The 24,191-nt window shown below is 24.9% G+C and overlaps 1 protein-coding gene across 7 annotated transcripts; it reads right to left on the bottom strand.

Annotated features, from left to right (window-relative positions):
- Positions 1-1,126: 1,126 nt before the first annotated feature.
- LOC132927498 (protein dopey-1 homolog) lies at positions 1,127-24,008 on the bottom strand. 7 transcript variants are annotated; one of them, XM_060992133.1, is made up of 26 exons: positions 23,770-24,007; positions 23,586-23,696; positions 17,132-17,222; positions 13,539-13,725; positions 13,237-13,402; positions 12,814-13,179; positions 12,597-12,738; positions 11,019-12,530; positions 10,834-10,954; positions 10,630-10,759; positions 8,131-10,347; positions 7,860-8,043; positions 7,641-7,771; positions 7,393-7,546; positions 7,058-7,183; positions 6,742-6,996; positions 6,386-6,515; positions 6,102-6,273; positions 5,793-6,004; positions 5,572-5,724; positions 5,302-5,497; positions 5,164-5,175; positions 4,702-4,863; positions 1,945-2,112; positions 1,772-1,877; positions 1,127-1,701 (listed from the first exon to the last, which is right to left on the bottom strand). In XM_060992133.1, exons 2-26 carry the CDS (start codon positions 23,639-23,641, stop codon positions 1,510-1,512), a joined length of 7,341 nt encoding a protein of 2,446 aa, XP_060848116.1. In that variant the 5' UTR covers positions 23,642-23,696; positions 23,770-24,007; the 3' UTR covers positions 1,127-1,509. The 7 variants fall into 7 exon arrangements, with proteins under 7 accessions (XP_060848116.1, XP_060848051.1, XP_060848193.1 ...); XM_060992068.1 differs by having other exon boundaries at positions 23,586-23,691; XM_060992210.1 differs by having other exon boundaries at positions 4,702-4,860; positions 23,586-24,007.
- Positions 24,009-24,191: the final 183 nt, after the last annotated feature.

The following is a 24,191-nucleotide window of genomic DNA, read 5'->3' as shown; positions in this document are numbered from 1 at the left end:
TTAAATGCCATGAATATGGAAATATTAAACCATATGAACTATGAACATTGAAAATGGAAGAAGATGAGTTTTAATACAAAATCCTTTCGTTGGTAATTACATATATTTAGTAGGTAGTCACCAAAATTAAATTGTTTCATATCGAAACTGAAATTATAACATGCGCTAAATGCCGATAATTTATAGCGCCCAGCAAGACATAAATTACGGGCTAATATAATTTCAGTTTATCGTGGTGGAGAAACTGTATTCACTGTCGCAACAACCGTAAGGCAGCAGTACACTCAGTAAAAAATTGAAATACTTACCCACTTAAAAACTGTTTCACGCAGGAAAGAACCATGAAGGCTACAGTTATTACAAGAAACGAAATTTTCACACTACAAAAAAGAGAACGTTGATTGCGCAAAATTGTTTTAATTTTTTAGATATCATTACTAAAAATTGTTTGACAGTTTGAAAAACATAAAAATAATGATTTTCAAAACGATAAGAACTTTTTTTATAGAAGTGATGTCGAAAAATTAAAAACGATGTTGCATAGTCCATGTTCTTTTTATTATATGGTGAAAATTTTGTTTCTTATATAGTTATAGCTTTTACGATTTTTTCCCGCGTGAAACGGTTTTCATGAACGAATTTATACACGTGTAGCATCGTCTTAATACAAAATTTATTATAAAGGAATAATAATTGGAACATTTAAAACATAAAATAAACAAAAATAAAAAATAAAAAAAAATATTTATATACTTTTTAATGTGTCAATTGTTTTAATACTATAAAAAAAATCATCAATTTTTCTAAGATAGGAAAAAGAAAACGATGGATGAAATTGTACTAGAAAATCACCATTTTACAATTTTCATAATGAAATTTAACTGAATAATGTCAAAATACCTAAGGTGTCTTAAGGAATACATCCATGGATTTTTAGTTAATTAATAAAATTACTTTTACAATGTACATGACAAATAAAATATTTAAGCCTATTTATGAAGAATAAGACTATTGAATAATATCAAATTAAAATATTAATTATTTATACCAACTTAATAATATCATATTGCATCATTATACATACAATATTTCTCGAGGTCCTACAATACGACAAACTTAACAACAATAACAGGTAACATATAATTTAATAAGTTAATGTTTTATGTGCTTAAAGCAAGTGGTTTTTTTTTTTGCTACAATAAATATACTTAAGTAGTTGTAAAAAGAAAATTACAATGTTAGGAGGTTTGCAGTTTAAAATGTGTGTTCTCTTACTAATTAGAACGGAATGATCGTATCACCAACTTAAATAAAAAAAAAGGAAAAACTTTAACAATCAGGAAAACCACAATAATAATAATAATAATAATAATAATAATAATATTTTTTCACATTAAAACGATCATTGCAAAAATAACAATATTAATTTTTTTATAATTTAATTTTATATACATGTACAACATCACAGCTTGTCGTAGGTACGGTGAATTCAGGCGGACTAATATCAGCCTATCTGGACGGTATCGGCTCTAGGAAATCCAACTCAAGCTCTTGCTCTAGTTGACTAATGGAACTGTCTAGGGATGGGTGTGGCTCGCCAGAGCTTAGAGCAGAAAAAAAAGGATGAAGGTCTTGCAATGAGCGAGCTGTTGAACCAGTTGGCAACAAGGTATCTGGGTATGTTTCTATTGGACTCCCATACTAAAAAATATAATTTAATATAATTATTAAATATCTATATCCATGTTATCTTATAATATAGTAAAATTACTTTTGAATCCATAATCTTTGCTATCCTTAAAACATGAGGAACAAATTCTACTGGGTTCTGTTCGTTTTGTGATAGTTCAGGTCGTCCAACAAAAGCCCACTTGTACCTAAAAAAATCATGTTTTTATGTTAGGCACATAATTTGTAATCAATGTAATCATGAATTAAGTTTACATTTGAAATTGAGGTAGAATATCGGCAGGAAGTTGAATGGCAACACTTAGAAGTTTAACAGCGGCTAGTTGAAGTTGCAACCATTGTGGATTACTGCTGGCATGAAGACCGTTGTTGCTGTTAACCACCCATGTCCAATCAAGTCCCGAAAGCAGTCGTATATGTGAACTGAAATTCACAAAACATAGTATTTAAATTAATGACTATGAAATATACACTTTTTGTATTATTATTATTAATTTTAGTTTACAAGTTCAATCTAATTAAAACTCAAAATTCTTTAAAAACATTTCCAACTGAATAATTATTTACATGTTTAATAATATAAATATATTAATTAATTAATCAAATATAATTCTACCACTTGAATATACACCTACTACTTCTATAACAATTTTAAAACTTACACTACTGGTTGAATACTTATGATAAATAAATAATTACATTATTTTAAATAATGATTATCAATAATTTTTTTCTTTGAAAATTAGCTATTATTAGTATTTAAAATTTTATAAATTCTTTGAAAACTAGAAAACAACAGTTTTAATTTTCTGCTAAAATAAAGTTTAGAAATAAACAAATTTGTTAAGCAATATATTTTTTAATTACTGTTATTGACAAACATATATTGATACACCCTTTTCAATTCATTATTATCCAATCATCAAATTTGTACTACATACTCCAATGTATAACATGTTGTGAATATGTTAAATAAAGTATATTAAATGTTAATAGATATGAACAGTATATTTTAAGCATTATATACATTAAATTAAGTTAGAACAGTGATTTTAGATTCTGAACTTCATTATTTTATTTATTTATAATTAAAGAATATATTAAATTATTAGACTTTTTTATGAATAAATAAAAATTTTTAATTTAAAGCTTTTAATTTTTTTAGTTAAATATACCATTAAACAAAGACTAAACATTTTACACAAATTATAAAAGCTAAAATGAAAATTTTAATTTTTAATAATTAAAAATAAATAGATTAAAATATGGAGTATATTTATAATTACATTTTGATAATTTGGGTTTATTTTAAAAATTTAAATAAAAATGTCTATAAATAAAAACTATACTATTGATGTTTAATTAATTTGTTAATAGGTATCCAAAATTTATACTTATAATAAAACTAAATTTTAATTTCGGGTCATAATATTAAGTGTATCAATTAAGCCTAGGAAAGGTATCCTTCTCATCCCAAAGTATGATTTGCATGCTTAAAAAATATATGTATATATATAAATATAACACAATATGTATAATGTATGAACTTAAGTATAATGAACTTTAATAACTAATTAGTAATATTTATATTCATGCTTCTACTTTCGATCAACAAAAACCAATTAAGCTGTATGAAATAGTTTTAATCATGCATTATGCTAACTGCTATAACCAAAAGCATAAATTCATATAATATTACTCATTAGCTAGTTATTTAGTTTTAAAATTTTAATATATATATACACACTTTCTTTTTTGAAAATAGTTATATTTAAAATTAACTTATTACCTAATTATACTTCTATTAAGTGATTTTGTTATACTTTCTCATTTAATTAAATTTTAATTAAAATTGATGTATCAAATATTCAAATTTGCTTATAAGATTTTTATAAATATAAATGATAAATACAATTAATAGTCAATATCAAGGAAACAAATAGATTATTGCTTTTAAAGAATTAATTCATTGGACTTGTATGGATTTCTATTATTTAGTTCAGAAGTTTCTAATCACAGGTCACAGTTTTTATAGTGGCTTAATTTAAATTTTTCAAATTTATTAATTTTATTTTTATTAATTTATTTATAAATTTCAATAATTTTTCATGAACAAGAAAAAAAAAATTTAATAATTAAAGATTCATAACAAAATTCATTATAAAAACATTATAAATAATTAATATACTCATATGTGTAATTTCTATTATTTTTATTTTTTATTTTATACTTTAATTTAATGTTATTAAATGAGAATTATAATTGCAATTATGATTTTTTTAAAGGTCACAAAAAGTCAAACATAGGTTAGTATAAAGTTAACATTTTAGGGCCATACTTATAAAAGGTTAGAATCTACTGGTTTAGTTAAATTAAAGTTTAAAAATGATTCATTCATCCATTGGCAAATAAATAAAATCAAAAATCATCCATTAAATTTAATAGTTTTTTTAAATCTATCTTTATGTATTATATATATTTATTTCATAATTAAAAATATAAATTTGTTTATTAAAGATAAATTCAAATCAAGTGTTATACATTAATGTTCATTTATAAAATATAAAACTATGAATATTACCACTAACATGTTTAATATGTGTAAATAGTACTAAATACTAATTAGTAATTACCAAATTAATTATTAAATATTAAATTATAAGGTATAATTTCTAACCTACAAACCATTCTAAAATTTAGTACTAAAATATTTTGGTTTTATATTCCAATTATTTTAAAATAAATTCAAACATATTAAATAATTCTACAGGCAATTAATATAGCTAAAAAAAATTGCATACTTCCACACACCAAACTAAAATTATTGATCAAGGTCAAGTCAATATTATATATTGTTAAAGGCAATTAATAAAAATAAATTCATATGAGTTTTCTTTTCTTTTTTTTTTTTTTTACAAATATAACCTATAGACATTGTTGCAGAGTATGCACATAAAAACTAAAAAGTGTTCTTTTTCCCCAATTGATGTTTTGTTCACTATTAGAACTTACTTTTCAATTGTATGGTTGGCAATGACAGTAGATTTTCTAGAGTTTGATGAACTCTGTTTCTCAGGTTGCAAGCTATACTTGTTTCGATGATTCCATTTTTTTCTTCGTCTTGAAGATGAATTTGATTTAAGAGTGGTATCAGCCATATTAATTTCTTCACTACTATAATAATGAGTAAGGAAATAAAGAATTGGAAATATTTTGGAAGAATGGAAAAAAAGAAACACTGATTAATTTTTTTTTAATCATTAGCATTATTAGTTTTTATTTTATTTTCAATACTTTTACTAAAAATGAGAAATAAAGAAGAATATCAGTTAAAGATTTAACCCAAGACACCTTCAAGCAGCGACATTGACTTAACCTTGGTAATAGATTTCAAAATAATTATTAGAACTATGTTAATATACAAAAATGTTAAAAGCACATAACAAACTGGCAATAAGCATACATAAAACATACCTGGTATTTCGCCTGCCATAAGCCAAAAATGGAAGATCAGCCACACACCCCAGAAAACAATATATTTTTTAGTTGGAAAATAAAGATTATAGTTTTTACCATAAAATAATACTTAATATTAATGATGTTATTACATACCTGAACTCTTCTGAATCTGTACTTAAATTATGTTCAATATGAATCATAACTTGAACCATTTCACTAACTATTATTGGCCACATAGAAGTTATGTGGTGACCAGACATACGTAAGAGTAAAACCCTAAAGCATAGAAACACTTGAGCGTGAATACCGGGTCCTGATTGAGGCATACGAAGAGTGTCAACTAATCTTTCTATTTAATAAATAATAAAAATAATTTTAAAAATAATCTTTGAAATAGAAGCATTTTTTTTTTTTAAATTTAACCTTGAATTTCAGGAACATGTTTATGAAACTGGTCTTTCTCACTACACAACAAAACAAATGCAAGTCTTTTTAATAATTGGGCCCTCTGCTCACATTCTTGTTCTCTATTTGAAAATAAATTTAAGGTGTTTGCTTGGTTCATATTGATTCGACCTAGATATATAAATACATATAAAAAATAAATAATAACTATTAATTAAACATGAAAAATAAAAATATACCCATAAAATCTCTAAATGTTGTTGTGTCTTGAGACATTAAATTATCAATTATAATTTTCCAATACTGAATACTGCGATCTTCCATTTGGAATAGTGTTGGATCAAGTAAAAGTTCCATTGCATCTTTCTTCCAAGCCTTTCGTGTATATTGATATGTACTAATGCTGGCCAAAATTTGAGAGCACGCATGAAAACTTGGCATATTTTTATTACTACATTTTTATAAACAAAATACAAATTAAAAACATTAAATATTGTATAATAATATACATATTATTATATTAATTTAATTAGCTAACAAACACTTACGTATGGTTTTTTAAATAAGGAGTTACATTATACATTATCATTGTGAGTATTGTACATACTCTTTCTTTTTCTTGATTACCAAATGTTATGTCTAACAAGGGTGCAAGAAGTTGGGCTAACACATTTTGGGCTGGTATACTGTATTGAGCATTGCTTCCACTGCCGCTTCCAACTGAAAAACATTGTATAATATAATATTTAATTGTACAATTGAAAAATTTAAAATAATTCAGTTATAAATGTATAAAGAAAAAAAAACCTATAAAATATATTATTAATTTTACCTTTTTCTATATCTTTTTCAGTAATAGAATTTGCTGCAGATAATTCATCTTCTCTTACAGAAACATTTCTTCTTAACCATGAACTCTGTTCTAAACAAGCTCCAGCTATTTGAGAACAGCTTTCAACCATCTTAAAAAATGATCAAAGAAAAAATTTCATCATGAATTACATTTTTTATAATGTGTTTCATTAAAATATATTAATATAAATAGCATTCTCATATTGTATGATTTAATTTTTATTGAAGCATTCAAAGAATTTTAAATTATTTAAAAAAATGATTGACTTATATAATACCACTAATTGATAAGTACGCTTCAAACAATTTAACATTTAACTGTACTTTTTAATTTACCTTAGCAGTAATATCTTGGAGATCTTTTTGGTCTTTGCGATCAGCTAATGGAGCAGGAGCTCTATGTACAAACTGGCTTAACACTGATAATAACATAAATTGTGAAGGAGGTGACAATGTTATTCCTTCTTTAAGCAATCCAAGAAGTGATTGCCATGTTTCTGCTAAGTAATGACCAGGAGCAAGTTGTACATAATGAACAAATAATTCCAGTACACTCACTTCAATACTAATTTGAGTATCTTGTTGGCCGGCCTAAAAATATTATACAAATATTAATAACATCTATATATAAGTCACTTAAAATTATGATTACTTGACTTAATGATGGTTGTTTGACAACTTGATGAATAGTCTGTATTAATGAATCTAATGGCATGGACTTAATTGAACTCAATAATTGTACTAAAACTTGTTGCATTTCTGTAGCTTCGGGGACAATCTAAAAAAAAGAATATAATTTTATAGTTTTTATGTTTTGCTTGTATATTAATAATATAATCACAACATAGACTTGTGTCAACCGATTAGGTATCATTGGACTTAAATATAGGTACAATAATATTATTTTGAAAACAATGAATAAAAATGTTAAAACTAAATTAATAAAATGGTGATTTAGTTTTTTTCTAAATAAATGTATGATCTTACAGTTGATGATAATACAGATGCACGTGATCGTCTCTCTTTCCATACAATTGAAAATGCTGTTAGAAAACTATTGCCATGGTATTCTGCTATAGGACTTAATAAATCTAAAAGTTGGCCTTTAACTAACCTTGGACATCCAGCAACATTATTTTCACTGTAATGAATGAAATTAGGTATTATATAACAAATAAGTAATAATACTACTAAAGTTAGCACAAATAGTAGGTAAAAAGCACGATGATATTTACCTTTGTTTTCCAGTACAAAGTGCTTTCCACAATAATGAAACACTTGCTACAATCCTTGGCAAAATTGCTAATAAAGATCTCCTCGCTCCTAACTGTGGTTCAGTTTCATCATTAGATGATTGATCTTGAAGCTTTGAGAATAGCAAAAATGAAAACATTTATTAATTTATTTGTTAATATTAAATACTAAATAAAAAAATTTAATGATGTATTACTCACAGCTAAAAGAGGAGATGGGATAAAGACATGAACAAGATTATTAAATAACTGAGCTGGAGTATTTGAATTTGTCATAGAATTATGATCTAAAGGATGGTTAAATGGTTGACCAGTATCAAGGAGGCAAAAATGACATAAGACAGTAAGAGCTTCCAATTGTGTTATTGCATAATCTGCTGGTAACCTGAAGTACATAATTTCATAGTTATTAGTTATATAATTGAGAATAAAAAAAGGAACTAGTCAATTTATTTACAAAAACAATGATTACCTCAAATTAACATTTTTGGTGTTATCAGCATACACTTCTGCTAAGGTTTCAATATTTGCACATAGTTGTCGTACAGTCACAGAGACAACATTCACCAAAGCAGGTCCTAGATATGGTAATGAAGATGTGACCAGTGATGTCCAGTTAATGTGGGAATGTCTCATTCGAGCAGATGGATGTAAGGCTGCAACTAAGGCAGTAACAAACATTGGTTGCAGCGGAATTGGTCTGCCAGATAAGTAACGTACGTCAGTGCCTTCTATATTATCAGCAGCTAAATCTGCATAGGAATCATTCATCACATTGTTACCACGATGACGACTATTATCAACTTCATGTTCTAATATGATAAGTGATAACAATAGTCTTAATAATAAAGCTTGGAATGCTTCAGACTCACGATTCATTCTACCTTCAACAGATCCTTGATCTGTTGGATCATGATTATTAAATGACAATATTTCTGCAGTGAAACTGGTAGCTTTACATTCAGGACCAGAATTTTCAAGTACACTACTCAACAAACAGTGCAATGCAACTTTTTGTGCTTTACATCTTGCGAGTAATTCAGCTAAATAACATGCTAAACCTCGTCCACTATCCCTCACAATACCACTCAATTCCCAACAGATAAGACTCAACAGTTCTACACTGGACATTTGTACTTGACGATTACCAGCAATATCTTCTTGTGTAATTTTAGATTGTCCTAAATTAGGATAGTAGCTCCGTATATAATAAAGACATATGGATATAAGTAATTCTAAATACATGCTACTGCCTCGATTATAAGGAATGCCAGTCATATCAATTTCTCCATGAAATCCTCTACCAAACATTGATTTTCTATGTCTAGAAAGTAATTTTAGTATCTGAGATTTTACAGGAACAGAAGTAGTAGCGGCAGCGCATAAAAGAGCTCGGGCATTCGTTTTTAACATGTTTGTTAATGTACAGAAAGCATACAATGTACGTTGGACATCATATACTCCACAATATAACAGTAGATGGGAATGTATATTTCTTACATTACCATCAATATTATACTCAGGTGGAGCCATAGAAACATCTTCTTTAATTGATTCAGATACTTCAGTTAAATCATCATCATCTTCTTCATCATTTAAAGGCACAACTGTTTCATCTACCACGGCATCTAGTACACTATTAAGAACTTCTCGTACAACAGATGTTTCTTCAGACTTTGAAGGATCAAAATATTCATCAGCAGGTGTTGACTCATCTGTATCAATTTTGATTTGTTCATTTCCACAAAATGAATAGCTTCGAACTAAATCTGTCTCGTTTTCTGTAAAATGGCCATTCATATCAGTTGCAGAAGCAGATGTTCGTATATTGTTACGGTATGTTTCACCGTCAGTAACTCGAGCAAATATTGTATCTGATATGGATGATAGGTGTAATAAATCAATTGAAGACATCATTGTAGTAGAATTCATAACTGGATTAGTTTTTATAGAATCAAGGGATGAATAAGATCCAGTTCTTTGTACAGATTTTTGAATATGTTTACTTTCTGGTTTTCTCTTAGGTGAACGACGTACTGTGTTTTGTACATTTGATTTAAATCGTTTAATTTTATTCAACATATCCATGGAGTATTGAGAACTTTCTTTCTTTTCTTCAGAATAATCTTCATCAAATTCATTATTGTTAGTAATATTTGGATCAACAGAAAATGGATTGACAAAAACAGAAATATTTTGAAGCAAAGACATATTTTTATGATGAGATTCTGACATTTCTGCTAATGATGGTTCATATCGAGTCATCATTTGGCATTTTTTTACAGTAACATAACGGCTAAAAAGATTTGAAGAATCCTGTTCCGCCAATGTTGTAATAGCAAACACACGTTTACTGCGGCTAGGAGCAATTTTTGGTGCTTGTTTACACTTGTCTGCTACATGATACATTACATTTCCATCAACTGAACTAATAGCATAAATTTTGGCAGATGGATCATTTAAAGATGTTTCAGAATAATCATGTATATCATTATTTTGTGTTGGACTAACTTTGGCATGGAGAACACTTAATCTTGATGTACATGGATCAAGAAGTAACAGTATAAGAGGATCTATTAATCTGCTAATATCACCTCTTAATAAAGAGTGTAGAAGCCATCCTTCCGCTTCTACTTTTATTGCATTTCTTTCTCCAAGTTCTAAATTATCTAATGTTTTCAACATAGATCTATGAATAATAAAAAAAAAAATTGAATCAGATAATTTAAAATATACAAATATTATAAATATACGGATATGAATTAGCCTGTTGAAAATTATCTACATAATATTTTGTTTAAAATTTAATGTTTTAACTTGTAGCAATAAACAATTTCTAAAGTATTATAAATATATTTACTAAATTAAAAATTTGATCTATTAGAAACTAAATTAATGCATAAAGTATTTATCGATAAATAATTGAAATATAGAAATAATAATAATAATAATAGAGTATTAAGTGGCTTACTTGTAAAACATGTCTCCAACATTTTGAGAATTTGCGGCAAGTTCTCGGCCTACATGCCATAAGAGTGAAAATTTTCTAAATGCATTTAACTTATGAAATTCAGACGCTTTTCTTGATGTTAATTCTTCTCCTATAATATTATAATATCAATAAAAATAAATTATAAATATAGATGATTTTAAAATTTAAACAAATTCTACATACCAATACAGTTTTCTACGATATCACTTGAGTGTAAAGAGCTCTGCAATAAATAAAGTAGTTCAACACAGCGTACTTGATATAATGGATTAGCCAAATGAAACCAAAGCCAATGTGCGATAACCTAAAAAAATACAATAAATCATTATAATAAAGTTCTTTAAAATAATAAATTTAAAAAAACTCACGTGAAAAACATTTGTGTGGTATTCAATATAATATAATTGAAAAGGTTTCAATAGTGGTAAGAGGACTAGTGACACAACACCATTCCTTGATTCGTTAGATTTACAATGCAATTGTGAGCTTCGGCAGAGTGCAACTATATCCACTAAAGTTCCAATGGTAACAAGTTGTAGAGAAGGAGCAGTATTTCCCAACCAACAACAACATACAATAATTAATTTCAACCATTCTGGTAGAACATCATTATTTAAGTCTTTTATATCAATTGAAGATACTAATGATGCCATTGAGTCAGATAATGGAATTGCTTGAAATGTTGATATGTCTACTAATACTCTACAAGCTAACATAACTGGTTTTGTCCATTCAAGTCCAGCACTGCGTTTATTGTTGAGGATAGTTAAAGGAGATATTTCATCAGTACCTTCATATTCATAATTTTCATCAAATGTTTGTTTTTGTGAATTAAGCACAGTTTTTAAAAGTTCTTCTAAATTTCTTGCTCGATCCTCAGCAGTTGCTTGTGGCGATTTTACTTTTAAGGCATCCATCAAAACTGATAATCCTTTGGTTTCACCAATGTTTGCTCGTACACCATAAACAAAGGTTACAAAAAACTTTTCATACTGTTTAATACAAGATTTATAAATACTATATTGTTCTTTCTGATTACAATTTTGCATCAAAATAGCTGAATTCAAAGAATCTCCATCAAATACTCCACTAGTTGTATCTGAATGTAAATCAATTGACGGGTTATCTGCTATAATTGTTGAATCAGATTGAACACTTGACGTGTCAGATATAGTTCTGAGTTTTGGAGACTGAGCTCTTTTTATACCACTTATTTTAGGTGTATCCACATTTAATTGGACAATTTTTCCGGGCTCAGTGGCTTTTTTTGGCAGCTCTGTAGTTTGATCCAATGAGCTGTATCCTAAATCTGTCTGTGGTATTAATGTTGGTTGAACTTTAGACAGTATTTTTAAGAACAACATTAATGATGTGCTTGCTTGATCTGAAGTTAACATATCACAATTATCTGTTAATGTACTTGCAATATGGATGAATAATTCAAGTAAATGTTCACTAGGAGTTTCAGTAAAAGTTTCAAATGATATAGCATCCAACAGAAAATCTGTCAAAGAGCATATTTCAATAAGGCTTAAATCACCACTGCCGACGGATTTAACAATATTTGATGCTTCTTCACATGAATCTACTCTGGTTAGTGACTGACACGCATTAGAAAACATAATACCTGTATATTCCCATAAATATTTAGGTTCCAAGGAACTAAATAATAAATTTGCTGATTTTATTAATTCAGATGATTTATCAATTTTGTTGTCTTTTTGACAACATAAATAAAGAAGTCTGAAAACTTCATATAAAATATCATCTAGAATTACAGGACCAATTTCAGTTTTATCTAATAAAGATACAAGAAGTCTATATGGGCGCAAGTCATGCGGCTTACAACCAGTTGCTTCATGAAGTTTAATTTTTATAGCCTTAAACAAAATCATTAATAATTATTAATTTAAAATGATAAGTAAAACCATTTTAAAAAGTAATACCTGTACAAGTAAGTCTCTGGAATATAATTCAAAATATTTTACTGTAGTTAATTCTCTTGCTTTTCTTAATTTTACTAAAGGATGGTCTGAACTTAATAAAGTTAAATTAACTTCATTACCAAGCAGCCAAGCATACAAACGCCTAAAAATGAATTAAATATAGGCTATAATCTATTTTTAACAGATTCTAAATTATAAATATATCAAAATATAATACCTATTTAATGACATGTCTCTACGGAGTATAGTTACTAAAGATGCTGTTATAAGACGAATCATATCACTTTTGGATAGTTGTGTGCTATGCATTGGGAATCCAACTTGTAATAAATCTAAACCACTTCTTTGAACCAAAACCATAGAATCTTGTACACATGCACATATAGCAGTAACCATTGTATCAATGTTAGTACCCATTATGTGACTCTGATTTTCTATTAATAATTTTCGATCAAATCGAGACAGTATGTACAAAATGGCAGGAAGTCGAACTGCTAAATTATTAGCTAAACATTCCCATAGGTGACTAAAAAATATTGGAGCACCAACACCAGCACATACATTGTCTAATAAACGATTTGTCCTAGAATAAAATGCATTGTTAAGTATTTTAATACTTGATTTTAATTATAAGATTTACCTGTCAAAAAAATCAGAACCTTCTTCCAAGCCAAGTAATACTCCACTTAGAAAACCATTTAATCCTGGTATTAACCTCTCTCCTAAGGGTACAAAATGATTTTCATAAATATTTAAAAGATCTGGTCTAACATTCATTGCAGCATAACCCATGACAGGAAATAAACCTAAAGAAAATTTGTATTATAAATTATTATACTCAAATATTATAAAATTGTAAAAATGTAATTGTATACCTATAACTTAATTATTTATATATTTATTCAGTGTTTTTTTTTTTTTTTTTTTTTTTTTTTAACAAACCTGCACTATAAATAAAGAGGTCTTGGCTTAAACGATTAGTTCCCATGCACTTGAATATAATATCATATGTTTCAAGAGCTTTTAAATGAACTCCAGAAGGAAGGGCATGGTGCATACATTGTGCTAGACGTTTACTGATTTTTATACCTCGTGGTATTACTGGATATCTTGTATAACTTAGTAGCACCTGTATAATAATAAAATATAGAACATACATAATTCATAGTTATTAAATATATATGCACATATTATGTTTGTTTATCAATAAAAAAGGAACATGGTGTGGAGTAAAATGGACTCATGGTGCTTTATTCAAGTAGGTAGAATCCGGAGTTGTTAGCTATAGCTATCGGATTGATGACTATTTGGGTTCTAAGAAACAAAACTATGTCTTATATACTTAAACACGTATTTTGAAGACCTACTGTAATGTACACTACCATAACAAAAAATCTCACAGTTAATGGTCATAGTTACCAAAGCTTAATAAAAAAAAAAAAAAAAAAAAAATGGCATTTCAAATTTTTTGGCATAAATACATCTATTTAATTTATTAAACTGATTTTTTTATAGCTTGAAAAATTATACTTTTTATAATGACCTTTTAACTTTATTATGACTATAAGGTCCCTTTAGAAATAACTAATAAAATAAAAATATGATTTTATTATTTGTAAAAAGTAAATATTTATCCAAAAGTTCAAAACATATGTAACACTGGTTTACTATTTTAATGTTAACAGTCAATAAAATAACACATAGCTATAGCCTAATTCTGTTAAATAAATAATATTATTATTGATTTCTGGTTAGGCGTGGCACCAAATGCAATATCTAAAAATATCTACATCAAATCAAGGGTTAGTAAGTATGATTAGCTTTGGCAGGAGTTTTTTTTTACCAAGTATAAAATATATATGTGATATAAAAAGTTGAATATTATATATAAAACATGTTATTAATTGGGATTAGACTACTAAATAATATTCAAAATTTAATTAAACTTAATATAAGTATGAAATAAGAATAAAAATATATTGTTTTATAGCTAAAATAACAAAACAGTAAGGAAAATTCTAGTATATGACTATGCTAATTAATAATATTATTATTTATGAGTATTCTATATGAATATAATCAAGTATTATCAATAAAGTACTAAGCAATATAATATAATATTATTGCATAATAAATTTAATATTATGTTCAAATATTAATAGTATAGAACTTAACCATAAAAATATTAGTAAAATAGCTATATAAAACAAAAATAAGTAATAGTGTAAAATGTATTTAATTTTAAAAATCCTAACTCTAAGAGCATAAATTAAAATACTGATATGTAATACTTTGATAAAATCAACAACACGAGTAGTCAACAATCACCATCATAATAAAAACTGTATCAAATAGACTCAATGGATATTAGTTTTATAATTAATCATTTAAATACTAAGTAATATATTAGATACATGAATGTCTATTTTAAAACATGTATTATAGATATAAATTAAAGACAAAAATTTATTATGGATTTATATTTTTTAAATATATACAAATGTGTTTTTTTATTCAAATTTAAATACACAATTATTTCTCTATACTCTATTCAAGTTCAAAAGACAACCCAGCAGGGTAAGGCAACACTTGTTTATTATCCGCACCAAGTTAACTATACGTCTGTTGTGTACTTAAGCCATGTATCTGTGTAAAAATTGGTCGCTGACTTATTTTTTATAATTTATATAGAGTATAGAGTATTATCATTGAAAAAATTCCAATATGTAATAAATTAAAAATTAAAAAACTCATTTACTCTATTGAGGTAAATAATAAAATGTTATATTTTTCTATTTCTTGTTAAGAGGATTCCATACCCGCATGTGTTGTCTCTGTCTTACTAACGTACATCATAAAAAATTTTCATTCAGTAGAATACATTTTGTGACGTTAGCTTTAATATTAGAGTAAATTTACCTATTATCAAATTTAAAGGTAAGAATATTATCTAGACAATGACATATGATTTTATTGATATTATCATTTTAAAGTGAGTTACAACTATGTAAAATATAACAACTTTAAAATGATAATATCAATAAAATTATATGTCATTTTCTAGATAATATTCTTACCTTTAAATTTGATAATAGGTAAATTTACTCTAATATTAAAGCTAACGTCACCAAATGTATTCTATTGAACGAAAATTTGTTATGATGGACGTTAGTAAGACAGAGTCAACATGCGGGTATGGCGTCTTCTTAATTAAAAATATATGTAAGAGTGAACAATTATGAAAAATATACTCCAAATTGAAATATGCTGGTCATTAAAAATTGTTATCAATAGATAGAAAAGTATTATAATATTTATTTTTATAATTTAAATACAATTAATTTATATTCATGATTATTATTTATAAAAGCTCTAAACAGTTATCAGTGATTTGTATTTGTGTTAAAAATGAAATAGAACATTAATATTGTTATATTAAACTTAATCTATGAAAGAGTAAATAGCCATGAAGAAATCAATCGTAGAATAATAGCTGGGAATAAATTCTATTTCTCACTGGTACCACTGTTCAAGTTAAAATTACCATCATATAGAACAAAAATTAGGCTATACAAAGCCTAGGTCAGGCATATAGTGTTATATGCATGTGAAGCGTAGGCGTTAACAGAGGCAGATAAAAAGAAGCTAATGACATTTTTTGCTCTAAGAAAATACCGAAAACAATGATTATAGATGAAAGGCAAATACAAAACTAATTATTTAATGAAACCAATACAATAGGTTATCTATAGAATCAAAGACTTAGCTGGGCAGGACATGTGTGGAAAATGGAGGATAGATTAGTAAACAAGGTCACAATGTGGAATCCAGATCAAAAAGGGCCAAAAGGACAACCAACACAGCGTGGCACGTTGAGACAGAGAAGATCTGAAGCTCTTAGGAATTAGAGATAGAAAAAAGTTAGCGTTGGATAGAGAGGCAACGGCAAAGCATAGTAGAAACAGAGTGGGTCTAATGGTCTCGAATAAACTATTGAAAGAAAAAAAGAATCTTGTTGTATTAATTTATTATTAAAATGATTTAGTTCGGTCACTATATATACAAATTATCATAGAAATTGTACTTATACATACCCCTTCCCTTTCCTTTTACAAATTAATATAATTCACTACCTTAACACATTATAACACATTCAGTTTCCATTAGCTTGTCGATTATCGACTTCATTATCTTTATCGTTTGTTGTTACAATCTACGATTATTTAATTCACTGTATGCAGATACTGTTTTAGGCCCGGTGCACACGTGTGTTAATATTCAATTAATATTAATTACAATTTATGATAAATGAAATGTATAAAAAGTAAGTTTTTAAAAATGTTAATTCATTTTTGGTATTTTTTAATTTTTTATGTATATAAGTCATTTTAACATTTTTTTTTCGTATGAATTTTTTAAATTATTTTTAGGTTATCAAATTTTGGGCCCTAATGATCAATATTAATATTATTATAATATAGATACATTTGTTAATCTATTAAATGTTCAGTAATTATCAAGTAAAATTTTTTTACCTTATTTAATTTTCCTAAGGCTGATATTAAATCTGCCCATTCACTAGTGTATTCAAAACTCTTCAGTGCTTTATCAACAGCATTAACATACCTGAAAAATAAAAATAAATCTATTTAAACAAGTAGGTATATTAAAGATCATTAAATATTATACTCAAATTATAAACTATTTTATTAATGTTATTAGTTTCAGTTTAAGAACAATTGCAATAATGAAAATAATTATTAGTTCAGCCTTGGAATTGGTGTGTATATAGACAACAACACTTAAACAGTTTTACTGAAATATTATTCTAAACATAATAATACTAATAATACAAAGTGAAAAACTATGAGTAACAATATTATAGGGCTATTCAATTGGATTGACAACATTCATTCAGCAATTATATAGAAAAAAAAGATTCAAGGCTGAATTATTTCTATATCATGTTTACAAAAGTATTGATTTAAAATATTTTTGCTGATCGTAAGAAAATCGATCATTTTTAAAATAACATAATTGTTAAAAAAAACATAATATATTCAGAAGAATCTATAATGCGTTGTTATTTTTAATATTAAAGTGAATTGGTCTATATGTTTAATTATTAATATAAACGTAAGAATATTATCTAAAACACCATACAGAATTTTAAAATTTAGAAAAAATCACATTTTTAAAATGATAAAACTTCAAAATTTCAAAATTAAAATATCATAAATAGGCCAAGTGGAGATCTAGTTAGTATGCTTACACTTATATTTGATAATAAATCCACTTTAATATTAAAAATAACTAGGTAAAATGGATTTTTCTGAATATGAAATTTATTATACTATGGTTAGGTCAGTAGTAAGTCAGAGACAGCACATATATGAGTATGATATCCTATTAAGTAATACATTCTAATTTTTATCCCAAGCAAAATTTTATTATAAAATGTTAATTAAGTCTAATTAGGCGAAGGATAATAATACAATTTGAACAAAACTATATATTTTAGACTCTTGAAAGGTTTTCTTACTTTTCAAAGTTTGTTATTTTACAACAACTGAGGAATAAACAAAAAGATCTCCCAAGATAATTTTGTTATATTAATAATTGATTTATAATAAATAATTCAAAATTTTAATTGTTTAAAATAATGCTATTAAATAATATGTGTAAAAACAGCACAAGAGATTCTAAAATCCATACATCCATTATTTTACATAAAATCTAGTAGTAAGACATTCAAAATAAAAATATTTTATAATTATTTTTAAGTTAAAATTAATGTTCGACAACAAATTAGTAAGGTTAACTTAATTCAATTAAGTTTCAGGGTCTACATAATACAGAAATAACAAATACCAATGAAATAAAAAAACATTTATGTATTAGGAGTATTTACTTTAACACTTATATTATAAGGCTGCAATAATTAATAAAATATGTTATCACAGGTTGTAGATAATATTAATAACAAAACACTTATTCTGAAATATATTTTTTTTTTTATTTTATTGATCATTAATCAATTTCAATTAAACTATAACCTAAAATATTAAATACAATAACATTCTAGAAATTTATTATTTGAATTAAAATGTAAAAATAAATCATTTTTTTTTTTTAGAACTTATTAAAATATATACAAAAAACATCAAACAAACAATTTTAAAACATGAACCAATGTACATTAAGATAAAAAAAAATAGAGCAAATAATTTATCTACACTACCAAATATTTCTTAAAAAAATATAGGATTTCAAAACCTAAAAATGTAACTACCAAAATTTAAAATATATCATATTATGTTTGTCTTAAATATGAGCTTAATTATTCTAATATAAAATGCTTTAATTATCTAGTAAAAATGTATCAAAATAGGAAATTCAGACAAAAAAAATAAATCTTTTTAAAGGTTATGTTTTGATTTTAAATACTTATATAATACTTAAAGTGAAGAAATGTAAGCATGCACAATTATTCTTAATGAAATAGTAAATCTTGGTCAAAATGAAAATATTACATACAAAAAAACGTAATATTACAAATAGGTATAATAAAGTAATTATTTTAATAAAAAAACTAAATCTAAATATTTATGTAATTTTATTATGCAAATAATAATATATACAGTCACAACCAGTCTTATGATCCTAAAAAATAATATTTTTAAATTAAAATAGATTAAGAAAAATTTTCAAAATTTTAACTTTAAATATCTATAAAAAAGTGTGTATTTTTGGTTCCTGTAAGAAAAAATATTTTTAATAAAAAGAATTTAACTCATGTTTTACTCCTTTGATTACAAAAAAAAAAAAAAAATTATATCAAAACCTTATCAATCAAAATAAATAAAATTCTTAATTATTTTGTAAATAACTAGAATTTTTTATTTTTGACTTCAAATTACCAAATAGATCTGATTTGCGACCAGAAATTGCTCTGTCAATGATTTGATTATTTTATTGTTTCTAAAGGTAGTAAAAAAAAATAAACATAATTGTAAAAAAAATACATTCATCGCTCAAAATTACCAAAAGAGAAATTAATACTTATTTCTTTGATTTAATATTATATTTATATTACATTATTACCGAAGATAAATAAGTTAAACTTTCTTTTATTTTTAACATTTATTAGAAAAATAAACAATATATATTTCATAATAACAGTGAGAATGAGCATAAGAGCAAAGAAATAAAGATTATACAATAAATTAAAAACCTTAAAAAAATACAAAATACATGCTTATTAAATTTTATAGATATTTTTTTGTTTCTATCAGCTTCATTTTTTATACACTTATTTAATAATAATTAAAAATAATTTAATTTAATTTAATCTTAATATAATGTTGAAATAAACCATATTAGTGTCAAAATGTATTATAACTGCATGATACATAATAATATTAAATAGATGACATTAGATAAAAATCTGCAAAATATACACTTTAATAAGAAAATTATTAAAATATGCAAAAATATAATAAACAAAAATAGCATATTTAAATGTGTGAGATTATGAAACAAATTTATAATTTGGTTTATTTGTAAATCAATTTTACTGAAAAATATGCAAACAGAACAGTTTTTTTTTTATCTGTAATATAAACCAAAATTAAAAATTAGTATACTATATTTTTAAATAGATAATAGATAATAGTTGTTACAGATAATTTGATTTATACTAAAGTCTGAAACTCATTTTGCCACTAAACCTATAGGATATAATCTATACTTATTAAAAATGGATGAAAAGCCAGTTGGTTAAATATTAACCGAATCATTAACATATATAATATAGTTAAAAATGATTATATTAAAAGCATACTATTATAGGTAAATAAATAATTTGACTACCTAGAATTATTTAATATATGATTTGAGATTATTTCAAATAATGTATAAAACAGGATACCACTAATATAACATTAAAAAGTGTGTCACTCTTTTAATTTTACCTGGATTTCGAAACAAATAATCATATTAAACATAAAAATATACATATTATACAAAATGTAACATTTAATTTGTAAATATTTGTATCATTTTCCTCATAATATTCTATATTTATACAACAAATAATCATAAAAAGGAGGAAAGTTGGTAATCATTCTGCTGTACAGTAGGTGTCAAGTGTATCTTGTCATTGAGTAAATCATTGTAATGTATATATTAAATTTTAATTCAATGATAATTCATTGAATTCAAAAAACAATTCTAAGCAATGATAATATTCCAGCCTTTATTACTAAGTATATTTGATGATATATTTATACCACTCTTAAAGTAATATTTTTTCCTATTATTAATAAACTAGGTTAAATTAGATTTTCTCAAAACTTTTCATTTAAAAATAAAGTACTGAGAATTTTTTACTTTCGACCCCCTCAAAAAAATAATAATAATAAGATGAACTAAATAGATCCAATTTGCTACTAGAAAACACTTTTTGAATTAAAAATCTAACCATTTTAATGCTCAAAACGACGAAAAGTGATGACACAAAAAAATATAAATAAACATTATTGAAAAACTAAATTAATTTTAAATAGAGCCCACATTATATTATAAAAGTTTTTCACTTATAATTTATTATAATTAATTCAATGTAAATACCTATCGTAAATAAAAAAATTTCAGTTATACAAGTTTTATCTTTTTAAATGATTCTATATATTATATTATAATTACATAAACCTGGTTATTATAATTATGTATGTAATTAATCAGATACCTATATTAAAATGACCCCCAACTTACTTACATAAATTGTGTATTATATATTTATAAAATTAAATAGTATATAATTCATGTAATTATGTTATACTGAAGTATATTTAATTCAGAAAATATATAAAATTAGATACTACTAATATATAATAGACATACATAAATAATATACACAATAATGTCATATAAAATGTATAAAGAAAACAAATGTATCTGATTAATTAGACAACTAATTATCATAATTAATAAGAACTAAGTACTATTTGTTTTAATATTGTCTTAATAAACATAAGTATTAATTAAGTTATGCTATTTAGCAAAAAATTGAAAATAAAAAAAATAAAATCTAGGTAGATAGGTGTTAATTTTTTGTTGAATTATGTAAAAAATTATCTAGTTAAATTTTTTTTAATAAAATAATTTTAATTAATACTGTTTTATTATATGTATTTATGTAATTTTTATGTTTAATTGTAGTCAAGACGGGATTAAATACATATCAAAGTTGCACTAGAGTAATACATATTTAGTACCTCCTATCAATAATGAGTAATTAAAACAGTATATATTTTATATATAATACTTTATGAAATATGAATATAAAAAATATACCGCCCTGGAGCATAATCTCCTATTGAACATATGTTAATCCAACTCTTCCTGTAGTATAGATTTATATTAATCTATACATTTTATTTTGATAGGTTTGTATTCTAGAAAAATAATCAGGGAGATAAATGTAAAAGTTCTTTGATTGATTGCACAGTTCAGTACAACCATAACTATAAGCTACAAAATGTGAGCAATGCATTTTATTAATTTAACATTTATAATAACTGATATTTAGTCTAGAATACAATTTATCAACGATTGTGGAATCATTCACAATTCTAGAATTTGTTCAAATGGTTCCAATATGAAATTGCTATTGAAAAATTATAAGCGATGATTATGTAGAAATATTATACAGCAAAAATGTAAGTGTTAATACTTAGCTTTTCAACTCTTCCATTATTTATATAAAAACTATAAATTTGAGTTTTTTATTGGTTACACCAATATTACATTTTGTGAAAAAGGATCTTTTTGATGCATAATTGATTTAAATTTCAAATATAATAACTCATTTGAAGGAATTTTATAGGTTATGACCACCTACAAATTAATTATTATTTTTACTATAGGTAATTGGAAGGCAAATATTTTTATTTTTATTTTTAATAATCTAATAATTAGGAGATATAATATAACAGAACAATGCCTTAAAACTTAATTAGATTTTGTAATTAGTACTTATAAAAATAAAAAAATAAAACCATACTTAAACATGAACTATAGAATAATATGGATTATCTAAACTTTAATAAATTAGTATATAACATAATATACAAATGCAATATGTAGGTAACTATATAAATAATACAAAAAAATACAATCAAAACTTTAACAAAAATATTATCTATCATACAAACTACATAAATGGTATATTTTGAATTTAATATTCATTAGTCACTAATACCTTACTAATTTCAAAAAATTGTTTGTATAAAATAAAGGAAAATCACATTTAACAAGGTAATATCTGCAAAAATGCATAGAAACAATACACAACTATAAATATAAATATAACTTATATAACTAATATCCATCAAAACAAAGCTATATGGATTAACATTAAAAATAATATACTTGATAAGTTATATTTTTTCACAACTAAGAACATAAAAATTTGGCAACATATCTACTCAAATTGCATTGTTATATTTTTAAGTTGATTCAAGTTAATAACCTTGTAAATAGTATATATCCTATATGAAATTATAAATAGGTATTAAATACTTTGCTTACATTTATAAGTTTTAAGTAATTAAAATAGAAAATGAATAGGTTTGATAAAAACTAAAAAGATATATTGAAAATAATATTATTAAAAGTGACAGGAAACTATACCCTAATCTGTATTTAATTTGTGGACCACTATATATTAAACAATTTTACAGTCTAAGAACAAATTTTTCAAATTTCAGTTTATTCTAAATATTGCAGTAATAATTATTAGTTTTATAATATCAATTACTAAAAACTTTAAATGACTCAGTGTACACCTAACAAATTAAGGTAGGTACACATTTGTAGAACTCTAAATGACTCATACAATTGACACTCCAGATTATATATAATAAAAATTAATCAACACCTATCTTGTAATACAGTTAGTTAACTATAGATAAGCAGCCTACTTACATTCGATATTTTGAATCCTTCATGAGATCAAACTCTTCGGTAGCTATTGTCCCCATGGTAACAGCAAATTTGTCAATCCGTAAAAAAAACTCCGACTTGGCAAGCTCTAAACTTGTTATAGATAATTACATAACTACATCATTGCTATTATTTATTTCGTTGTACTCAACAAATTCAAATATACCTATTTCAAATGCACGGTATATAATTATTAATCATAATCAACAATAATATCGGATGGTCACGCGATTTACAAACGATAATAGACAAAACAGTTTGATATATAATTTTAAACGATTGTTTCTAAAAAATATAATAACAAAAAAAAATACAAATATCAATTTTCTTTATTGCACTTTGTCACTATATACTCAGTAGTCAGTACTGTACACTATAGCAGTATAGCAGTAAACTTCTTTCGTGGTACATCTTGAGTTGATGACAAATCAGCTGAAAGTTGACAAAAAAGATAAAATCTCAGTGTAGCCAACCAAAAAATTATCCAGAAATTTGTCATAGTTGTGGTTTAGTAGAATATTTTTAATTTTAATCAACTATTATAGTAAGTTGTATATTTATTGTTAAAACTTAAAATCAATACATTTA

Source organism: Rhopalosiphum padi, chromosome 1 (assembly GCF_020882245.1).
Source record: "Rhopalosiphum padi isolate XX-2018 chromosome 1, ASM2088224v1, whole genome shotgun sequence".
NCBI classification, from domain to species: domain Eukaryota; kingdom Metazoa; phylum Arthropoda; class Insecta; order Hemiptera; family Aphididae; genus Rhopalosiphum; species Rhopalosiphum padi.
The sequence above is the reverse complement of the archived record's forward strand: the minus strand, read 5'-3'. Positions and strand labels throughout refer to the sequence as shown.